This window comes from Apteryx rowi, unplaced genomic scaffold, assembly GCF_003343035.1.
Source record: "Apteryx rowi isolate R43461 unplaced genomic scaffold, aptRow1 scaffold_310, whole genome shotgun sequence".
Taxonomy (NCBI): domain Eukaryota; kingdom Metazoa; phylum Chordata; class Aves; order Apterygiformes; family Apterygidae; genus Apteryx; species Apteryx rowi.
Window position 1 is genome coordinate 886,318 of NW_020449531.1, and position 20,471 is coordinate 906,788.

General features: G+C 38.0%; 1 protein-coding gene across 1 annotated transcript in view; it reads left to right on the forward strand.

Annotated features, from left to right (window-relative positions):
- The window catches only part of SSBP2 (single stranded DNA binding protein 2), a 175,831-nt gene extending 158,444 nt beyond the window's left edge, over positions 1-17,387 (forward strand). The window contains exon 16 of the mRNA XM_026070465.1: positions 3,006-17,387. Coding sequence (XP_025926250.1) covers positions 3,006-3,035 — 30 coding nt within the window. The 3' untranslated portion in view covers positions 3,036-17,387. The remainder of the gene's footprint in view (positions 1-3,005) is intronic.
- The last annotated feature ends 3,084 nt before the right edge of the window (positions 17,388-20,471 follow it).

The following is a 20,471-nucleotide window of genomic DNA, read 5'->3' on the forward strand; positions in this document are numbered from 1 at the left end:
GGACTGGAGCATCTCTCTTATGAGGAAAGGCTGAGAGAGCTGGGCCTGTTTAGCTTGGAGAAGAGAAGGCTGAGAGGAGATCTTATCAACGTGTACAAGTATCTGAAGGGAGGGTGTCGAGAGGATGGGGCCAGACTCTTTTCAGTGGTGCCGAGCGACAGGACGCGAGGCAATGGGCACAAACTGAAACACAGACACTTCCATCTKAACATGAGGAAAAACTTTTTCACTGTGAGGGTGACAGAGCACTGGAACAGGTTGCCCCGAGAGGTGGTGGAGTCTCCTTCTCTGGAGATATTCAAAAGCCGCCTGGATGCAATCCTGTGCAATGTGCTCTAGGTGACCCTGCTTGAGCAGGGGGGTTGGACTAGATGATCTCCAGAGGTCCCTTCCAACCTCAGTGATTCTGTGATTCTGTGATTCTGTGATTCTTTTAGATTAAGAGGTCAGTTGTCAATGAAAGGTGTCAAGTAGTAATGATTACACCATACATACTCAGCAATGCGCAATGGGCAGTATGTGAGCAGCCTAGATATGCGTAATTGGTGGATCTTTACATTTGAGTGTTTCAACTTGTAGTTGCTCAGCCTTTGACTCCTGAACAAGGCATTTTGCAGGACAAAAATGTCCTTTAGAATGGGATTCACACTGAAGTGTATAATTAGAGGTCCAGGAGATCTCATATTGAGAAGATGCAGCATGCTTTTAGAACCAGAAAAAGCAAAGATGCCCTCTAGTGTTCATTATGAGACAAATGGCATTTTAAAAAATGGAGAATGAGGCAGCAAAACATGGTATAAAATACATTACAGAACAAGACTAGTGTTTTCATACTCTTGTGCCTGAAGTTGGGTTTCTAAATCCACATTTAGGTTCCTAAATAGAAGTGGCCTGATTTTTCAGAAGTGCTGAGTGACTTCAACACTTCTATTCTTATTGGAATTCACTGCTCTCAGAAGTGAGTGCAACTTCATTAATTATGCCAGTGGTGAATTTTAGCTCAGAAATTATGAAGAATAAACAGTTTCTCTTAGATTATACCACAGTCAAATTGCATGGCAAATTTCATGGAAATCAGATTTATTTTTGGTTTTGGTTTGCTTCTTAAACTAGTGAAAAGAAAGAGGGAGCATTTTGCATGTTAGCTTTCTGTGTAAGGGCATGTGTTCAGATTGTTTGGACTATCGGAGAAAATTGGTTTGTACAAAGCAAAAAGACTGATGTTTCAAAATCTGCAATAAAGCAGTAACCACAAAACCACCATTAAATGTGATCCTTGGTCATGGTAGTCCTTGACTCTCAGTTCAGCGTGCTTTATTTGTACTGAGGACAGACAGTCTGATTCTGATTGCAGGCCAGTTCACCAAACCAAACTCATTAAAAGAAGGGCATCAGTTGTACTCAAAAGACAATTCGTTTTCTCAGATATTTACTGGATTCTGGATGCTCCTAGGTGTTGTTTGCCTACCTGAATAAATCTGGGACTTAATTTTCTCAAAATTTTGCTATGCCTTCTGTATACTTCTAGGTATCAGTTCCTCTCCAGCACAAGTCACATTTCAGTTCTTGGGAACTGTCTTGCTTTCTGATTCATGTTTTCTTACTCAGCTACTTAGAGTAGGTATTATTATGAAGTAATTTCTCAGGCAAATTTCTGATCCAGTTCACCAGGAGTTTTGCCCGGGGTGGAAGGGGGAAAGAACTTGATTAATAATAAGTTAAAAATCACAAATAAACACTGGTTTATCTGCACTGGGTTGTCTTTACAGAACACAATATAAAAAATGTCGCATATTCCTTGTCCAAAGTGACTACCCAGGAATCGATAATTTTGGCTCTGATAAGGAAATCATTTGGACAGGTGCTTAATTTTAAGCATTGGAGTTGATCTCCCTCATTGGCTAAAGATAAGCACACTCTTGCTAGCTTTGCTGGCTCAGTATGAGAGGGCTGAGCACATGATGGGGGTAAGCTCTAAAGCAGGCAAACCATCAGAGACATGACAGGGGGCAAAATGGATTTTACCCAGGTGGTCCATTCTATGTAGCTTATGTGAGAGAGAAGATCCGTCTAATATGCTCTTTCTGAATATGCTTGGGCACTTAGAAATGGCCAGCTCCAAACTCTAGCTCTGGCAGTTTTTTATTACATATCTGGTTTTTGCAAAGGCAAATTAATATCATTCTGTTTCTTGTATCAGTTTTCATCACACGAATACTTTTTGCATTTGAACATTTTCCTCTACTTAGAAGATTTCAGGCCAATTAAATATTTCTGCAGCCTGCAACTTTCAATTAAAATAAGAATTAAAATAATATACGTGTACATTGTGGTGTCCCATTGATTATTTGTAATGAAGTATTGCTAACTTGAGGGCAACTGTAGCTTGTTTAAGGGCTGCAGTTCAATTTGTGTTACAGCAATAGTGTAATGTGGTGACTGGATTTTCAGTTCACATAAAGAAGAATGACCACTGATGCTTGATTCAGCTTGCCTCCTAAAATCTATAATACAGAATTTAAAACTAAGCCAAAAGCCTGGTTTAATTCCAGCCAGATATATCTTCACTCCCTTTTCCCATCAAAAAATAAAAAGCCCTCCAAAATAGTTATGTGGTTCAAGTGACCATAAATATAGCTGGTCAACTTGAGACTAGCTGTTTGCCCAACTAAATCCCCCCAGTAGTCAACACTGACAAGTAAAAGGTGCGAAAAGCGTCAGTGAAATATTGACTCACCTCAATACCCAGGTTGCAGTACCCAGCACTGAAACTGCATTCAAGCGAATTGATTTCATCACTAATAGCTGTATTTTTACGTAATGATAGAAGTATAACAGAAGTTATGATACCACAAATTGAACTACAGCTTTAGCACATGCGATAGTACAAATTAAGGAGAAAATTCAAATAGCGTGTTGACATTTAAACTCATTGCTGTGCTCCAGAAGTGGTTTTAGTAACCTGGGAAAGACTGTTGTTAAAATGTGGATTCCTCTTTTTTCAGTACTCCCCTAGCATGACAATGAGTGTGTGATCCGTTACCAAGTCTCCTAATGAAGACCACAGTGAGTTGGCCCTCTTCAGAGAGCTACTACAGAAGAAAATTATTCGTCCCAGTGTACAGTTTAACAAAAGGATCTCAGATACAATCAGACCCACCATTTTTTTTCTACCATCTCCCCAGTTTTGTCAAGAAAGTGGGTCCCAAACATGATTGAGACAACTGTAAAGAGTGGCATAACAGAACTGCCCAAGATGGAACTGCAAACAATTATCTGTGTATGTACATGTATGGGTTGGTGTATATGTATGCGTGTGTGTGATATAGAAATACACACATACATATATATAGGCCTGCAGGACATTGTAAAATATTATCACATGGCATCTTAAGTAGAAATGAGAAGTAGGGACTTCTATTCCATCTTTTTTTTCACGTTTACATTTTAATTATTAAAATTTGCTTTCCCTCTCCCCTCCTGAACTGTTTTATGTTGCATATATCACTGCTTTATAAGTTATTTTTTAAGGTGAACTCAAATGATAAATTCTTCTGATTTTGTAAATGTCTGCCATTATGGATAGGAATAAAATTGCTTATAAGAGCTTTCATTAACTTGTGTTTGATACTAGTTACCCTGTGAATCACAAACTGTACTGTCTCAAGAAATAGAAGAAAGCTCATCTTAATTTTTTGGAGAAATTTAATAATTCTCACCTAGTTTGGTGATTTTTTTTTATACTTTGCCTTTAAAAAAGAAGCACTGAAGGTTATTTTTCTTCTTTAATTGAAGCCTAATATCTGCAATATCTATTTTAAATGGAAGCCTGAATTTGATACAAGCTTCTCAGTTTATATAGAGTACTATAAGGTTACTGTAAGTGAGCTCCAATTGCTATAGAATCTAGCAATAAAGTGTCAGGGCTTCTTCTGCCCTTGGAAAAGAGTTTTCTATTTAGCATGATCTTCCATAGGGGTGGTAGTTAGTGGAAATACAGTAGAGTCCTTATTACTGAAACCTTTTCTAACAATTTACCATTATGTTTCCCCTTTTTTAATGATTCTCAGCTAAATCATAACAATCCATAGTCCTGATTATAAACAGCACCTCCCAAGCCCCTGCATAAAATCAGATCACCCTGGTACTTTGCTATGTATTTTTATTAAGTTTACCAGAATGAACTCCCCCAAAACTTTTCAGTAAGCAGTCATTTTTGTGAACCAGATTGACTGTGTGCACATTTTATGACTACTAACCTTCAGAAGGTCCTATCTTTTGCCACAGATTGAAGGGAAACAAAGGTCTGAGCCATTTTATAAAGAGGTCAGTGTATTGGACATGAAAGCTTGGGACAGAATTGAGAAAAGGCATATGGCCCCAAAAAAAGGCTTCAAGAAGCAGTCCCCGCTCTCCTCTAGCAAAGCTCGAAAACCCATATTACAGTAAATTTAGTTTCTAATGACTTCTAGCTCCCCCAAGAAAATGAAAGTTTGCAGTTGTGTAGTGGTCAAAAGGTTGATGATCAGCACTGTGAGTACAAAGTGACTGAACTAAAATTCATGCCACAGACAAAGAGTAAAGTTCTTACCTTGGACTTTGCATACAGAAGAGCCACTTATATAGAGGAAACAGTTCTGAGATATGGTATGTCCATGCAGTCTAAGGAGATTTTTTTCATAAAATTGTGATGAAGAAGTTCATGTAATGAGCTAATTGTGAAAGTAGATGCACATAACTGAATGTGTAAGGAGTAGTACAATCTCCTCACTCATTTTTATTTTTATATATAATATAAAATATATATGAAAATAAAAAGATGTAATACTTTCTATTCTCTTGTTAGGACTATTCAAAGATGAAACTCTTGGAGACAGAAACTTACTTAAAATTATGTTAGAATGTCAAAGATTTTGGTAACATTACTTTTTGTTAATAATAACTACTTTGATCAATTGTAATCATAAACTAAATAGTCATTATATGGTTTTTTTGACTTTGTTCCCAGTGATTATGAAGGTTGAATTCATTTGCATATCGTTGGAAAACAGTTTGTTGCTGTTTCAAGACATGACAGAAGCCCCTACTATTGATTTGATTGATAAAAAGATAAAATCAGATCTCAGTTCCTGAGATCCTGGACTTGACTGTCGTCACTAATACCATTGGTTTCAGTGGTTATGTCTCCAGTACACTCCAGCTTCTTTCATGAATAGTGCAAAGTTCAGGTGTCCTTGCAGCCTACATTTGGCATGTATATTATCCTTGTTCATAGCCTTCTAAGAAGGACCTCAGGACTCTTTTCTGCCCAGTTTCAGTCACATGATGTCACTGCAACTGGACTAAGATAGATGAATATGTCTGGACTATGCATCAGGTGCTAAAGCCCGTTCACACACCAGGTAAGTGTGCCCTTGAGTGAGCTCTTAAACTGTAAGTGTGTCTTGGGTCTGTTGTGTCCTTAGGGGAACACCCTGCACTGTCCCAAGCCAAGCCAGGGCACTCCTGCAGACACACAGCATGGCCAGGGACCACGTGGCAACTGGCCTTGATGGCATCACTGAGGGCCCTCTTACATGACAGCCTTCATGCAGCCTCTGGAGCTTCTCACTCTGGCAAAATTAAGCAGAAACAGGGTTTAGTATCAACTAGAAACTGTTTTTTTTTCTTTTTGAATTCAACATCTGCCATAGTTTAGCTTATAGGCATCTGTTAAGGAAAAAGTGTGACCATTAAATTAAAAACTGTGCAAATAAGAGTTCAGAAATAAGAGTCCCTTTAAATGGAACTGCCAACACATAATTGAATATTATTATCAAAATATGTTATCCTAATTTAAGTACTCCTTTCAGGTGCATAATTTTTCTTCTGTGATTCTTTTGAACTCCCCTCTATGTAATTTTTCTTACTGCCAGCATATCTTTGTTTCCCCTTTCTATTTCCTTTTCAAAACATTTATATTCAATTAAACATGGTTGCATTGATCTTGCAGTGTTAACCTCAGCAAAAATGTTTCTGGCTTTAAAAGGAACAGTGTTGGGCCCTGCTTCTTGTAGGCTATCGTTCTATGCCCTGATATTGCAAGTTACTATATACGTCCAGTACTTTACATACCTAGGTAGCCCCACAGACTAGTGGGATAAATATGTGCAAGTTTGCAAAATCTTAGATTTGGGAGATCTGCTTGAATACTCAGTGCATATCTTATTATTAGAAATTTTATCAGATAAAGGTAAATCTAATCACCTTGCTTTTTGTAGGGAATGAACCTGTGCTTACATACATCAGTAAAGTGATTTACATGCACAATGGTAAGATCGGGTAACTAACCATATGTAGGTTCTGCAGCTGAACCAGAGAAAACAATCTTACATGCTAAATATTGAACTTACTATGAGTATTCCTTTAGTTTTTAAATTTGTATGAAGCCTTTTGTTTGTTCATTTGTTTTCTTTCTTTTGCCTATAAATTCTTACAGGATTTTTATCATATATAGGAGTATTAGTACGGAAAGAAAGATTATTTGCAAACACTAAATTTTTATTCCCACTTGTGTTTCTATTGCACTAGGTATCAATGTGTAATGTAACTGCTATTTACTTCCGTGCTTATGCAACAGCATTATTGATAATATCAGAACTTGTCCAGCTCTGGGAGAAATATTAACATAAGTGGTGCAGGATAGTTTTTCCACAGTGGGTTTTTAGATAGATTTCTCTCTTTAATATAGAAATAAATAGATCGTGATCCTCTAAGTGGATCTTTCAAGCAAATTTAAAGTAAGGCTTTTTAAAACAGAAGTGATAAAGTCTTAGAGTAGCAGAAATAGCAGAATAATGGATCTCTCTTACTGTAAGAACTCTGGCAAAAATTCTGGCTTTGTAGAAATCAGCTGAAGTTCTGATGCACTTCAGTGAAACAAGTATTTTACTTCCTGCATAAACCCATGAAAAGGAGTATTCATACCTGGATTTTATTTCCATATGTAAGTCTTGTAGAGACAAGAACAGGGGGTAGGGCAAGCAAAAAGCTGTATGAATCACAAATATAACATGTGGCCTGACATGTGCATTAAAAAAATACTTTGATATTTGTATGTATAGGTTGCATTATTTTATTAATTGCTTGAGCATGTGGAAGAACTGCAGTTGAACACGGTGTTCTCTGCCCTTCATTGCAGAGTGAATTTGGTGCATGTGAAAAACATTGCAATAACCTTGAGTCTAGTCTTTGACCCACCTTTCACTGTCCAGTGGACTGTGCCTCAAGCTTRCCTCGCAGTGACTGGCTTTTCAGAGTGACAGAACAGGTCAGCGTCCAGATCAGTAAGTTGTCATTCAGTCTGCTGAATGCCACTATTGCCAATTTTTATTTAGAGGCTTTCTGATTAGAGCCTAGACCACCTACGTATTATGTATTCAGATATAATAACAACTATCAGACTTACCAGCCTGCTCCCATTTTGATTTACAAAATACAAGGTTAAAAGCACCATATCCCATGAATAGTTGCATGAAGACATCCAGCCATCACTCTCCCTTTAAAACACAATGGGAAGTATGTAGACCGATTATTTAATTTAAATAATTCAAATTAGGAAGTGAATGGAAGCTTGCTTCTTTATGGATAGCAATTTAGAATCTCTGCATCAGAAGGATAGCTTCTTGAATTGGCTAAAAATCATTTGAATTTTCCCCTGCTCTGTGGTTAGCAAATGAAATACTGCATGTAAAGCAGATTTGGAATTAGATGGGTAATTTAATGAGGGACCAGCTGTTACAATATTCAGTGTTGTACATTTTATTCTTTTTTCCTTTACTAGTTAAAATGAATTTTCAGCTGATAAATGTTGCATTGATTTCTATTTCTCAGATCAGTTAATTATTTTTAAGTATTATCTCCTGCTCCTAGACATCTCTTGTTCTTTGTTGTTGTTGTTGTTGTTGTTGTTGTTGTTGTTGCTAAATATGGGCTGAATTTTTCAAGATTTGACCCTACACATTTGCATTTGGAGAATATCATAAAATAGAGTTTAATGATTAGAAAAAGATCGGTATAGGTAAATTTATTTTTCTTTAATTCACTGTAAGCGATGGTACCGGGCTCCTGTTCCAAACAGGCTTGGGTTTGGGTGGGCCCCAAGGATGGGGATTTTGATGAAGCACGTCTTTCAAATAAAACCCAAAAAACTCTTACTACAGTGACAGTTCATTTCTTTTCAAACAAACTGATCACACTAAGGATCTAATTCAGGATTTAATGGTATGAAACAACTATAAAAATTCAGTGCACTCAAATATAAATGAGATAGATGATAGATTTAAAATTTAAGTGTGCAGCTTCCTCTGCTTTCCAGACATTATTGGCTCAGTCCTATAAGCTGCTGTTCATACCAGTTGTCCTACTGAAACTTTGATGAAACCACTAGCATAAGGTCATTGCTTGCAGGATTTCACCCTGAACTGGACAAAATAGTATATTTGAAGTGTGACTTTATTGGCAGATGTGTACACTATAGACTAAAACACAAAAGGTGTGTTGAAATTTAAAAAATGATGTTTCAACCTGAAAAACAGAGGGAAAAAGTCGCAACTGATCTAAAATATTGCTTTGAATGCATGCATGCAAATTATCTGCCAGTGCTGTCATCTTGGAAACAAATTACGGCAACAAATTTAGAGTACATAAATGGACCATCTACTCAGACGGCGCATTGAAACACATTCATGTTTGTTTGAAATAAAGCTTATACATGTTTAATTTTAAGCATATTTTAAGAACAAGTAGTTTTTTTCAGAACAGTGGGACTGCTAATATGCTTAAACAGTATTTGAGCATGGACAGTCTAGAAGCTCAAATTAAGTCTTCCCTAAACAGACATTTTGTTTTATTTTATTTTATTTTATTTTTAAGATTTTACCAGTGCAGGAGCATCTTTATGTATTGATAGTATTGATATGTGGAACAGATTTGGCTTTCTTCTGTTTCTTATTTTGTTAGAGCATTGTTCACTATTACATGAACTATTTTTGTGAACTTGTCCTTCATCTTATTTTAAATTGTGCAGTCATAGTTTCCCTCAACATAGCTAATGGCATTGCAATCTTAGTCCAAACTTCTGTTTGGTCACTGTTCTTCATTTAAGCTTAAAATATGTAAGGAAGCCTCTCATATAATGGGAAAACTTGCCATAAAAATGTATAAAGGTTTTCTTGGGTACATGTTTTCACATTTAATAAAAATACAATTTTCATTTATAATTTGAAATGGTCACTTTCTAGCCACTATTTAAGTTCTATATGCAAAAGAAGTTGAGAAAACAAATACCTTTTTGTCATTTGGATTCAGCATCATAAATATTTGCTGAAAGACATGCTTTTGGGGAAATCAGATCAAAACAAGATTTACTACATCCTTGCTATGAATAGTACAACTGGACTTTATGTTGAAAGCTCCTTCCACATCCCAAAAAGTGGATTTCCTAACATCTGATACGTGCGACTTTGTAAGAGCTCAATTCACAAATTTCCTTCGTGTGCTCTGTGTTTTCACTGTATCTAATGGATGGCTCACTGTGCCCCTTAGCTGTGTAAGAGGCTGCGCTTGTGTCTCGCAGAGGCGTAACCGAGTGGTCCAGCAGGCTTGTTCACAGAGTCTGGTAATGAAGTACTGGATAATATATCTGCAAAGTGCACCCAACTCTTCATTCTGTAACAAGATATTCTTACGCTATGTCACTATTCTCTTAAGAAGTTTTACAGTCTGCTTTCTTGCAGTTAGGTCTGGGGACTCCCCTAAGATTTTACAATGCCAGAACATGAGGCTTAATTTTACTGACAAAAATTCTGGCAGTATAGCATTAGTTTTCATAGGGAATCAGCTGAAAATATGGGGTTTTTGAAAGACTGCACATTTTTTCAATCCCCTGGTGTACTAGAAAAGAAATGATACAATTTAAAAGTTTGGTCTGTTACAGACATATTTACAGTTCCTCAGAATAGGAGGGAATTTTAACAGTAACCATGACCAAAACCATGTTTGTCCTTATCAACTAAAATCATCAATAATCATTTTGGATATGAACAGTTTTTACTACAGAATGCTGCTCTGATCAGTGAGGAGCCAAATTATCAACTGGATAAACTGGATATTTGTAGGCTTTATTTCTGTTGTTTAATCTTGGTGTTTTCTTCTCTCTCATTTGGATTTTCTCATTAATTGTACTATGCCAGATGTTTGCACAAAAATAAGAAGTTTTCCCAGTAAACATACGAAAAGTTGTTCCCATCCATAAATAGAGTCTTACTATAGAGAGTTTATTTCATTAGAGACATTGTGCATAATAACAAACAAGGCGTGGCTGTGCAAGATCCTGAGAGTCCTCAGTGTTAGAGATGAGGAAAGTTAGCATCTCGGAGGCTTATGCATTAGATGAGATGATTTGTAAATCGCATAAAATCACTTGAAACAAAAGCTGATATTTGCCATGCAGAATGGAAGAAAATAAAATCCAAATAAAGCATACTTAGTTGAAGTAGAAATTTACTAAAGATATAATTTACTACGAGAATTTGAAAAGCATGTAATCAATGATAAGTTCATTAGCAGCAGACAGCAACAAAACTGATGGCTACGATTCAGTAGCTACTCTCTTTTTTAATGTGGAGGTGCAGCCTGCAGTCTTACACCCCAGCAGAGAGACGGCATGAGGGTTAGGTTTCTTGGTCTAGAGAGAAGGTTATAGACAAGGGGCTGTAATATCCACAGGCTGCACCTTTTGTTACAGATGGGTAAAGTCCAAGTGCCTGTCCAGCTGACGTCAAAGTCCATCTCCAATAAGAACACACAGCACATTGAATTGTTTAGCGAAAATGGAAAGCAAGTGTTTTTTTAAAATACCAGCTACAAACATGACCTTTAAAAGTGTTTGCAAACTGTTCCCAGCTCTATTCTCATTTTCTAACTAACTTCTAGTTTTTGTTTGATTTGCATTTACATTGACGGTTAAGGAGAGTAATATAAATTCCTAAACAAGGCCTGAAAGACAGACTTGAACAGTGGCATGAGCAAAGTGGAAGCTGGAGCACTCTATTATTTGAGAATGAAGTAACATTTTTCTTTCAGGACAAAAATAAAAAATAATCCTTAGAAGAAACATTTTAGCCTTGTGGTGGCTATTAGAGAAATGTAAATCAAAATGCTGCATATGTCTAAAGACCAGTTTGGAGGACTTTTTTGTGGCAAGTATCCCTGTGCAGAAATATTGTGGTGCATCTATTTTGTGCATGTTTGCCCAAAACCACAAAAACAAAACAACTTTTTACAACCTGCTATACATGCATCTGGCAAACACTCATTTCTGGTGGGGAGAGGAGGAAGATTTGATAGTTGGTGGGGTTATTGTATTTATCTGAATTACTTAAAGCATTGGTAAACTATTGTCAATTTTGTTCACACTGCACAAGATATTCTATGTAGAGATGTATTTTTTTTCTTTACTGCTGGCATTATAATTTCAGTGATCCATGCATATTCTGTAAATTCCTGTAGGTTTTGTGTAAGAAACCTTGTCACCATTGCTTAATACTGTAAATTCTTGTTTTGAAGCAAGGGGTGGCTTTTGATTGTACAGCCATGTGTATTATATACTACAATAATACTTGTTCTGTCATCAAAACTTGCTGTTCACATATAGTTAAAGCCTTGCTAAGCACGCTTAGTGGTTTCAGAATTTATTTCAAACAGCAAATATATAAGCCATTTACAGGAATATCAACTGTAACATAAGAGAATTCAACCCGGTTCATATCTTTTGGAGAGCTTGGGGTTAGATTTTAGCTGCAGTTTAGCACGTTTCATGACCCAGTGCAGGGTGTGCAACGTGGCCTTTCAGCCTACAAGGTGCCCATGCAAAGCCTGACTCTGTGCAGGGAACTACACGAGGGAGAGTCTTTCCTCCAAGTGTCCCCAGCCCAAGGCAGGCTACGGGACCTCAGCAGCCTGTCTCAGAGAGATTTTCCAGTCCACAGGCTTCCTTGCAYTAAGTATAGCTGCACTAGCTTCTCCTCTGGTGTCTCTTCTTTGCACTTCTGTGTTGATGCCAGAACAGAAACCCAGCTCCGGGGTATGGAGGAGGTACAGAAGCACTTTCTCTATATTGTGCCCTTGTCCCCAGCTCCCACAAGCTTTATGTGAGGCAGTGTCTTTAGGAGAATTTCATTCTTTGTCTGTTTACTGAGGAAGAGGAAAAAAAAACCAACTCTGAACTCCACCATTTATATTGCTATTTTATGATATACAACAAAGACCTGAAAATATGTATGTGTTCTTTGCTTGTTCCTGACATCAGAAACTCAAATCCTGTCTAGACTGAAAGACTTTATGACTGGAAAACAGTAAAAAAGCTGGCAACATGACTTGAGAAAGTTGAAAGGGATTCTTACGTAGATCATTTTAAATTGTGTTCTATTCGTTTTTGTTGATAGTTTAAATGACTAGGTTAACCTTTTGAATAAAGGCAGTCTTTGTTAGTGACTTCGCACCTTCACCCTTTCACATAAAACTCTGGGTACTTGCAATAAATATTCCTCAAACCTCCAAGCCAGATTGTAGATAAACTCCTTGTATTGCTGAAGTCAAAAAAATGTTTCTGCAGATTACTTCAGTCCTTTACAGAGAGCAACAGACCAATAATCCCAATTAAAGAGAAGTATTTGCAGGTCACATTTGAATAATTAGGTAAGTATGTTTTAGACAAAGAATGACTTTAAACATCGTAAGTGGAACTAGTGTTCAAACTCTAGTCTTTAATTAAAGAAAACCTCAGTAATATTCCAAATCAGCAGGAATTAAATGTCAATATAAATATTAATGTAGAAAATATAGAGAAATCTTGATACTGCCTCTGACCTTAAGCATTAATATTGATAATACCGGGAGTCTTGTAAACTTTGTGTATTTCAGAACAGCTGTACCTCTCCTCAGAGAGGGCTTGATCTTTATTATTGACAGCTACTGCGAAGAGCCAATCCATGTTATACTGAAAGAGTTCAAAAGCATGGCAATAGAGAATTCCCCCAGTCTCATAAATATGCAGCCATGTGGTGTCTTATGTTAGGATGAATAATCATTCCAACTGCAAACTTCTCCAGACCTTGTTTGTAACTTTTAAAAACACCCTCATAAATCATTTCAGAAGGGCAGCAGTCTGTGTTGATGAGAGAGCCAACAAGCTGCCTGACAAGGATCACTTTCCAAATGACTTAGAGTCTTGCTTCGGGGTGTATTCATTCTCTTAGCTGCAACCCTTCAAAGGAGTTGCACCATGAATACAACTTTACTTGAAGCCCTTTGACTGCATCAGAAAACAGACCTTCCACTGAAGGCTTCCCTTTCCTAAAAATCCTTTTTGAAATAATACAGCTACTTCCCACAGCAGTTGAAGTGCTGAGAGGTTTGGTGGTATTAGTTTTCTTGTGCCAAAATACAGCTCTGATGTTGCATTTGTACATTGAGAAATCCTCCCCCGCAGAAAGTGCCTCTGAAGGCCCACGTAGCACAACTCCTGGGGTTCTCTGTGTTCAAAGAAGCCTCCTTGTCTAAGGACCAAACATGGGAAATTCACATAAAGGTCATAAAATCAAGTTTCATTGTTTCATTTTGAAAAAGTTCCTGGCAAGACTGGAGAGTTGCAAAGACATGGATCATATGGGTCATTTACTACAAAGCATAGCTGGGCTGGAGCCTCAGACATTAATGTTATTACAGACTATGTTTTGTAATGATATTATCATACCACTAGACCATATTTGTTTGTATTCCACCCTGTGGCCTGATTCATCCTACCCTAACTTTAGCAGCCTTAAAATTAGCAGCCTAGGTTTCCTCAGCAAGTCACTGGAGGACAGAAAAAAAGATGCCTCCAGAAGATCATATTATGGCATCAATTGCTCTCTCAGTTGATGAATCCTGCATGGTTGTAAGGGCCTAAAATTAGGTGGGATGAATTCAAGGGTTTATGTTTAGCCTTACTTCCCTGTATACAAAAGTCTATTTATTGGAGCCTCATATGAGCATGGACAAGAATAACACAACCTTTAAGAATTTGTGTGTGTGTGACTTCCAGATTATTTTCTGAATCCCTCAATCTAAAACATAAGATTTCTGCCCCATAGTTTGCTATTCTCTTCTTTACTTCCTTTTTATAAACAGGTGTAACTTGAATTCACTTGTTTGAACATTTCTGGGACATTTACCCCTGCCTAGAAATTCTAGCCTTTGTTTGTTAAATGGGCTCTCTCACTCCTTGACAGCACAAAGAGATCCATTCATTTAAAGCAGCATATGAAGAAACCATTGCATAGATGAATCAACACCAGCAATAGCATATGCTGCCCTTAAATTCAGCTATGAGGTCGTAACTGAAGTATTAATGTATGTACTTTCTAGGGATGGCTAAACATTCCTTTCCTAAGAGCTGTAAAGAATAAATCTAGCAGCTCGTAATTTAGGATTGTGAGAAATGTCAGTTTACGTTTTTTTGTGAGCTTTCTGTATATTATTTCACATCCTGGTTTGGAGATGAGGAAGTACCCAGTTTTAGATAGACCAGCTCCCTGCAGACAGTGTTACTGTCTAGGATGAGTAAACCCCATTTATAGGGGGTTCTACCTCAGGCTTGCACCATACACATACCTTGTTCTAGTTCAACTTGCTATTCTTCTTCATTAACTGTTGGTACCAAATCATAGCAATGATTGTACCAATTCTTGTTGCAAGCTRAGAAACACCTGAGGTTAAAAAATATGAATGTTGTAATTTGCACCTTTTCACCTTTATAAAGTGTCCACATTCTCTCAGCTGGGCCTGAGACAGGCTGCCTCCATAGTTGCTGTGTTACTTCATCACACAAGAGTAGGTGTAATTTTCTTTCGCGAGTCTAACAGCAGCAGTATTGCTATGTTTGCTTTATTTTCTGAGTTGTGAGTCATTTGGTGATGAAAATGATATGCATCTTGTGTAGCTATGAATAGAAAAATTGAGAAATGCTTTTTATGATATGCTAGTACAATCTCTGCTCTGCTCTGCTCAATACTTTAAGTGCTAAACTTCACCAAAATATTATGTTCAAAAATTATTTTTGCAACGTCCTTGCATGAAAATGGATATGAATTTCCTGTTACTGTTTCTGGGTCCCAGTGGATTCTGAGCCAAAGGTAAAGCTGTTGCAGTGGGCAAGATTGCTCTGGTAGCCACTTACTGACTACTTTTCAGATGCATAAAACCATTCTGTCTATTGGCTGGTATTCTTTCAGTTTTCTTGGTAGATCACCACATTCTTGAATTTCTTAATGGGCTTTGTCAGCCAACAGAGGAGAGGTGGACATGCTTACCACCCAGGAACTGCAGAAATGTAGCAATTAATCAATTATCTTCTCCATCAATCATTTATTTTTAATGCTTAACTTTGAATTAACATATTTTCAGTTATTATTTTATCATTCAATATCTAGAGGTAGTTTGAGCAAAAATATATGAATATATATAATTTATAAGAAATATAGGCTTGTATTGTGCCTTTGTAATTCTCTTCAGCTTCAATATCTATAAGCTATGAACAGACAAACTTCTTCCCTCTTTTGGGATATTCTTTGCTACCTAGTGACTGATGGCTTCATTAATACAGGATATTTGAGTCTTCTGGGGCTAACATGTATATTTTCCCAGGTGAAAATGCCATAGTATTCTCCACCAGACATAAGCACAATGACGTATCACTGCAGTGCATGCCATCTTTATCTTTTCTCTCTCTCTACCTACGATTGCATGTTGAAAATTTAGAAATGCTGCTGTATAAATTGCTACATTGTTTACCCAATATAGGTGTTCATCTGCATCCCTTGTTGGCTCAAAACTCCCATTAACTTGAATGTTATTGGTGGCTTGAAAGGGAGTTTTGGAAGCACAAAGGGTACAGGGAGCAACTCTTCAGTAGTTTACAGGCTGCTGTAAATTAATGTCTTTTCAGCAATGAAATGTAGCATTTTAGCAGTGACTTCCTAGTGAAAACACTGAGCGTGCTTATCAGTTAAGATTCTAAGATAAAGTGTCAGGCTGTGTAATTGTATCTCATCTAATTTTGACACTTAACCAGTAACATTTTATGAGGTATAAATCTCAGTTGTATCTACATGTTTGATTATGATACAGCAACCAATGCAAAACTGAAAGGTGAACAGCCATGTTTTAGTATCACAGCTACACAAGAAATCACAGTTTTCAAGAGATTGTTTTTAAATTTTGTTTCACTATTTCTAAAACATTTTCACCACTGAAGTATTTTTCTATACAGTTACCTGAGGCTTGGCTTCCTTTCACCAACCAAAATAGTCTGTAGCCTTCTACACTGTGAAAGGCAAGCTCTGTGGAGAAACATGGGCTTTGCGCTTGCCCGACAAATTAGCAGAAATTTCATCCAAGCCATAAAAGCCTTTTATGTTATTCTGTGTTTATGTAATCAAAGCAATTAGGGATAGGAGCTTCAGGAATAAAGAGGTCTCTCTATCCATCATTTTACTCTCTCTAATTCATAGGGATTTAAGAGTTCTTTTTTGAAGGCTCAGCTGTATCTCTTTAAAACAGCACAGTCTAAGAAGCGCGTGAGATGCAGTTTATGCAGATAGCATTGGAGGGAAAGATTTACTTTTAATAGCAAGTAGTAACATATGTCCCTTTGGACATGGACACTTGCAAACAAGTCTGATACCAAGAATAAAAAAGCAAGATGGTACCAGTACATCAGACTCTGTGCTACAGTGGTTTTTTTAGCTTTTGTCATTTCTATTTTATTTTGCGGGAGAGGAGTTGGGGAATCTCAGATCATACGGGGAATTTTAGAAGTCTGTCACTCAACAATCATTTTATAAAGTCTAACTTCAAAATGCACTATGATTTATTACAAAAATATATTTTCTTCTGTTTGCCGACATGGTTGTTCCATTTTGTGATAAGTTAAACTAAGCAGTTAATTTGTTGCACTGCCTAGCTGCATGAATTCATCCAGTGTACATATGTACCTGTGCAGCATTACTTTGGGTTTTGTATTTGAATTTGCAGTATTGATTATTTTTGTATTTTACTTTGCCTCTGTTATTGGAACTGTAGTAAACATAATTTATACATATGATTTTACAACTGTTTTGCAACTGAAAAGTCTTCTTTAAATTGTAAAGTTTTATTGATGGATACTCATTAAAATGGTATAAGAATTATATTAACAATTGTTTTGTGTTTTGATGCTCTCTGTACATAAATATATGTCTATTTATCTGTTTAATGGTGCTTGTGTCTTGCAATTTTGGATACATTTTAGAATAAAGTTTCATTTTGCAAGAAATAGTTGTATTTTCAAAAGCTGTGTCAAAAAAACCCACCTTCTTTCCAGGAATAACGAGGGTTATGACAGAAATATTAACCTCCAAAATATTTACAGCTTCAGGCAGTAATACATTTGTTTCAAGAATATAGACATGTATAATCTATAAAGATGCACAGCTACATATTCTGGTCGATTTACTTTAACTGACATCTACATTTAAGACATTACCCAAAAGAACCATTTTGGAGGCATGTGCTACAGCTCCACTGGTAAGAAAAGTTTTGTAAACACCTTTTATACATGTTACAATGTCACAATTAAAACATGTAATTTTCCAAGGCACACTAAAAAGTCTCCAGTCTTACATCTGTTCAAATACCAAAGCCTTGGTAGAAGCCTAAAACACAATTCTAGATTACAGGCTTCTTCTTAATGTTGGGGAAAATGTGGTTCTAAATCAGAACTCTTTTGCTAGCCCCTTGTTCTTTAATAGTTCTTAGAATAAATTCTAATTTGGCTGAAATTCTGGTCTGGAGCAGTTATGTTGTTAGTGGAGCTGGTTGCTAGCTGTCTACCTGCTGTACATCTGAGTAGTACTTGCTAGCTCTAATAGCTTTACTTTACAGAATATTTGTCCACATCTAATACTGAATTCATCTTTTATTAATGAAGTGCCTTACCTCTTCTGGCACAATTTCTCTAAAGACATTGTGCTGTGTCTTGTACTTCACAGCACTCATGAGAGATGCTATTGTGCTGCACAAAGCTTTTAAAATCATGTTACTTCAGTTACAAATGCATGTTATCAGGAGATGAAAATCTAATATCCATCCTCTTTTTTCTTTATAAATGTATTTAAAACAATGCTGCACCTGTTTTTGTTGTTGTTTTCATCAGAAGCTTCAAGCCATTAAGTGAGAATCATTTATTGACACCAACTTTTTAAAATTGCATTAGGAAAGAACCAGTTCTGAAGGGAAGCCAATTTCTTAATCAGCTAACCAAACTTTTGAAGTTGAGCTCACCCTAATTCACCACCAGTTCTCATTTCAAAAGAACAATTTTACTGAAGACTGTAACTCAGTGACATAAGGGTTTGGATGTAGGGCATCTTCCACCTGCCTTTGACCGTTTGTGCCTCTCCCCACAACAGAGATCAACAAGAAATCTGCAGGCTCACCAAGATGCTTCCCAGAGCCTGCCTCAGCCACACAGTGTTGGTCCAGCCTCCTCCTTCTGCGTGGTGACATCCAGAGGTTCTGGTATAGGCTGCTGTGCCACATAGGCACTTTTCAACTGGGAAATCGTTAATTTGTGGACCAGAACTCCTGTGTTAACCTGGGCTAGTAACTTCCTTCTGACCTTCTACAAGTAAAAGTCCTTCTACACAGCCTAAGAGAAGTCTTCTGACCATTCACTCCAAGCATGTACTACTCTAGGTATTTCTGAAAGGTTTAGATGTGAGCAGAGTTAGATTTTATATTTACCTGTGATGCTAACAGCTTTGTTGCTCCTACTCGCACAGCAGACAACGGGTACATATGGGCCAAATACCTGAGCAGTGGGACTAGGCTGAAAGGAGGTGAAAGTTACCTGTGAGAGAAAAACACATAAGCGTAATCTTAGAGAAAGCCTAGGTAATAAGAGTGACAAGATAAACTTGAAAACAAATTTACAGATTACTGGTGTAGGCAGGCAAAAGACAAGTTTTGTTGTTGTTTTTTTAAGTGAATGTTTAGTTCAGTTTAAAGACTCTCCCTTCTGAGATCCAGGATCCATGATGTGAGAAGCTGATACCTGACTTCTTCTCATCTGGACTGAGAAGATGAGGAAGGAAAAAGGTAGCAAGACTGAGCTATGCCACTGCCACTTTTGAAAGTCTGTTTCTTTCCTTCACAGAGGCCAGTCAAAAAGGGAAAGAAAATTCTGCACAAACTTTGTTTAGAGGCAACAGGATAGAAGTAAATTTAAGGAACAGTAAAGAGTGCTGATTTTCAGAGCCAGCATCCTCTGGAACGTATCTGGTGTGATGGTACAGCCATGCTGTTGCTTGCTAGAAGAGTATGTGACAAAGAAACAGAGATCTTGCTATAGTGTAATGATAGTAACAGACCATTTGGGAAGAAAATCCCTACTGCACTGAGAAACTCTATCTTGGCAAGGCAAGTTGGTTAAAATTCAGATTTTCCCTGCTGTTATGAGTTAAAGCTGGATCTTTAACGATGTTCAAATGAACATTCATGGTACAAGTTCATTTCTGTATGTTTTTAATAAACATGGGAAGTCTGTGGCTGGAGTAGTGGAGAAGGAGTCTTATCTAGATCATAAAAAGGAAAGGCTATAATGAAAGGCTACAGAAAACCAATGGTGAGGCTTACTGCTCTGTTGAAAACCATGCTGATTTACACCATCCAGGAAATAAATTAGCTTGGAGTCAAATGTAAGCTTTGCATTCCTTCCTTAAAGGCCATTTCCAGGCTGTCGGTGCCGCTACACCGAGACGCACGACGCCTGCACTGGCGGCAGCGCCAGCCCCGCCGCTGGCCAGCCCAGGCGGGAGCCCCTCCGCGCTGCCTCCGCGCCTGTCCGACGCTTCCGAGCTGCTGTGATACAGCAACCGCGGCCCAAACGCGGCAGCCAGGGCACTATTCAACCAAACGGTGAACTTCCCGACCAATTCAAAAGCACGTGCTGTACTTTTSCTCAGCAGTGCTTGTACTTCCCTAGTGCGTAGCAGCAGCAGCAGCGTCCCGTGGCGCTTGGACGAGCCCCGTGGAAAGCCTGCGGTTATCGCGACCGCGCGGCGCAGGTCACGGCCGCCGAGGTGGGTGTCAAAGCAGGCGCATCCGGGCCGACAGCGGTTCCCAGGCGGAGGCACCTCCCCGCCGGGTTCTCAAACGTCTGGGGAGCGGGAGCGTATCTCGCGCCCATCTGCCAGGCTGTCAAGGCTGTGACAATCCGAATAAGCAAGAGCTCCAGAAAGATCTGAGCTGCTTTATAAATATTTCAGTGGCAACACACATGCCAGAGCCCCGCGGCGGCCCCAGCAAGCGCTCCCCGCGGCGGGGCCGGCGCTGCGCCCTCCGCTGCCTCC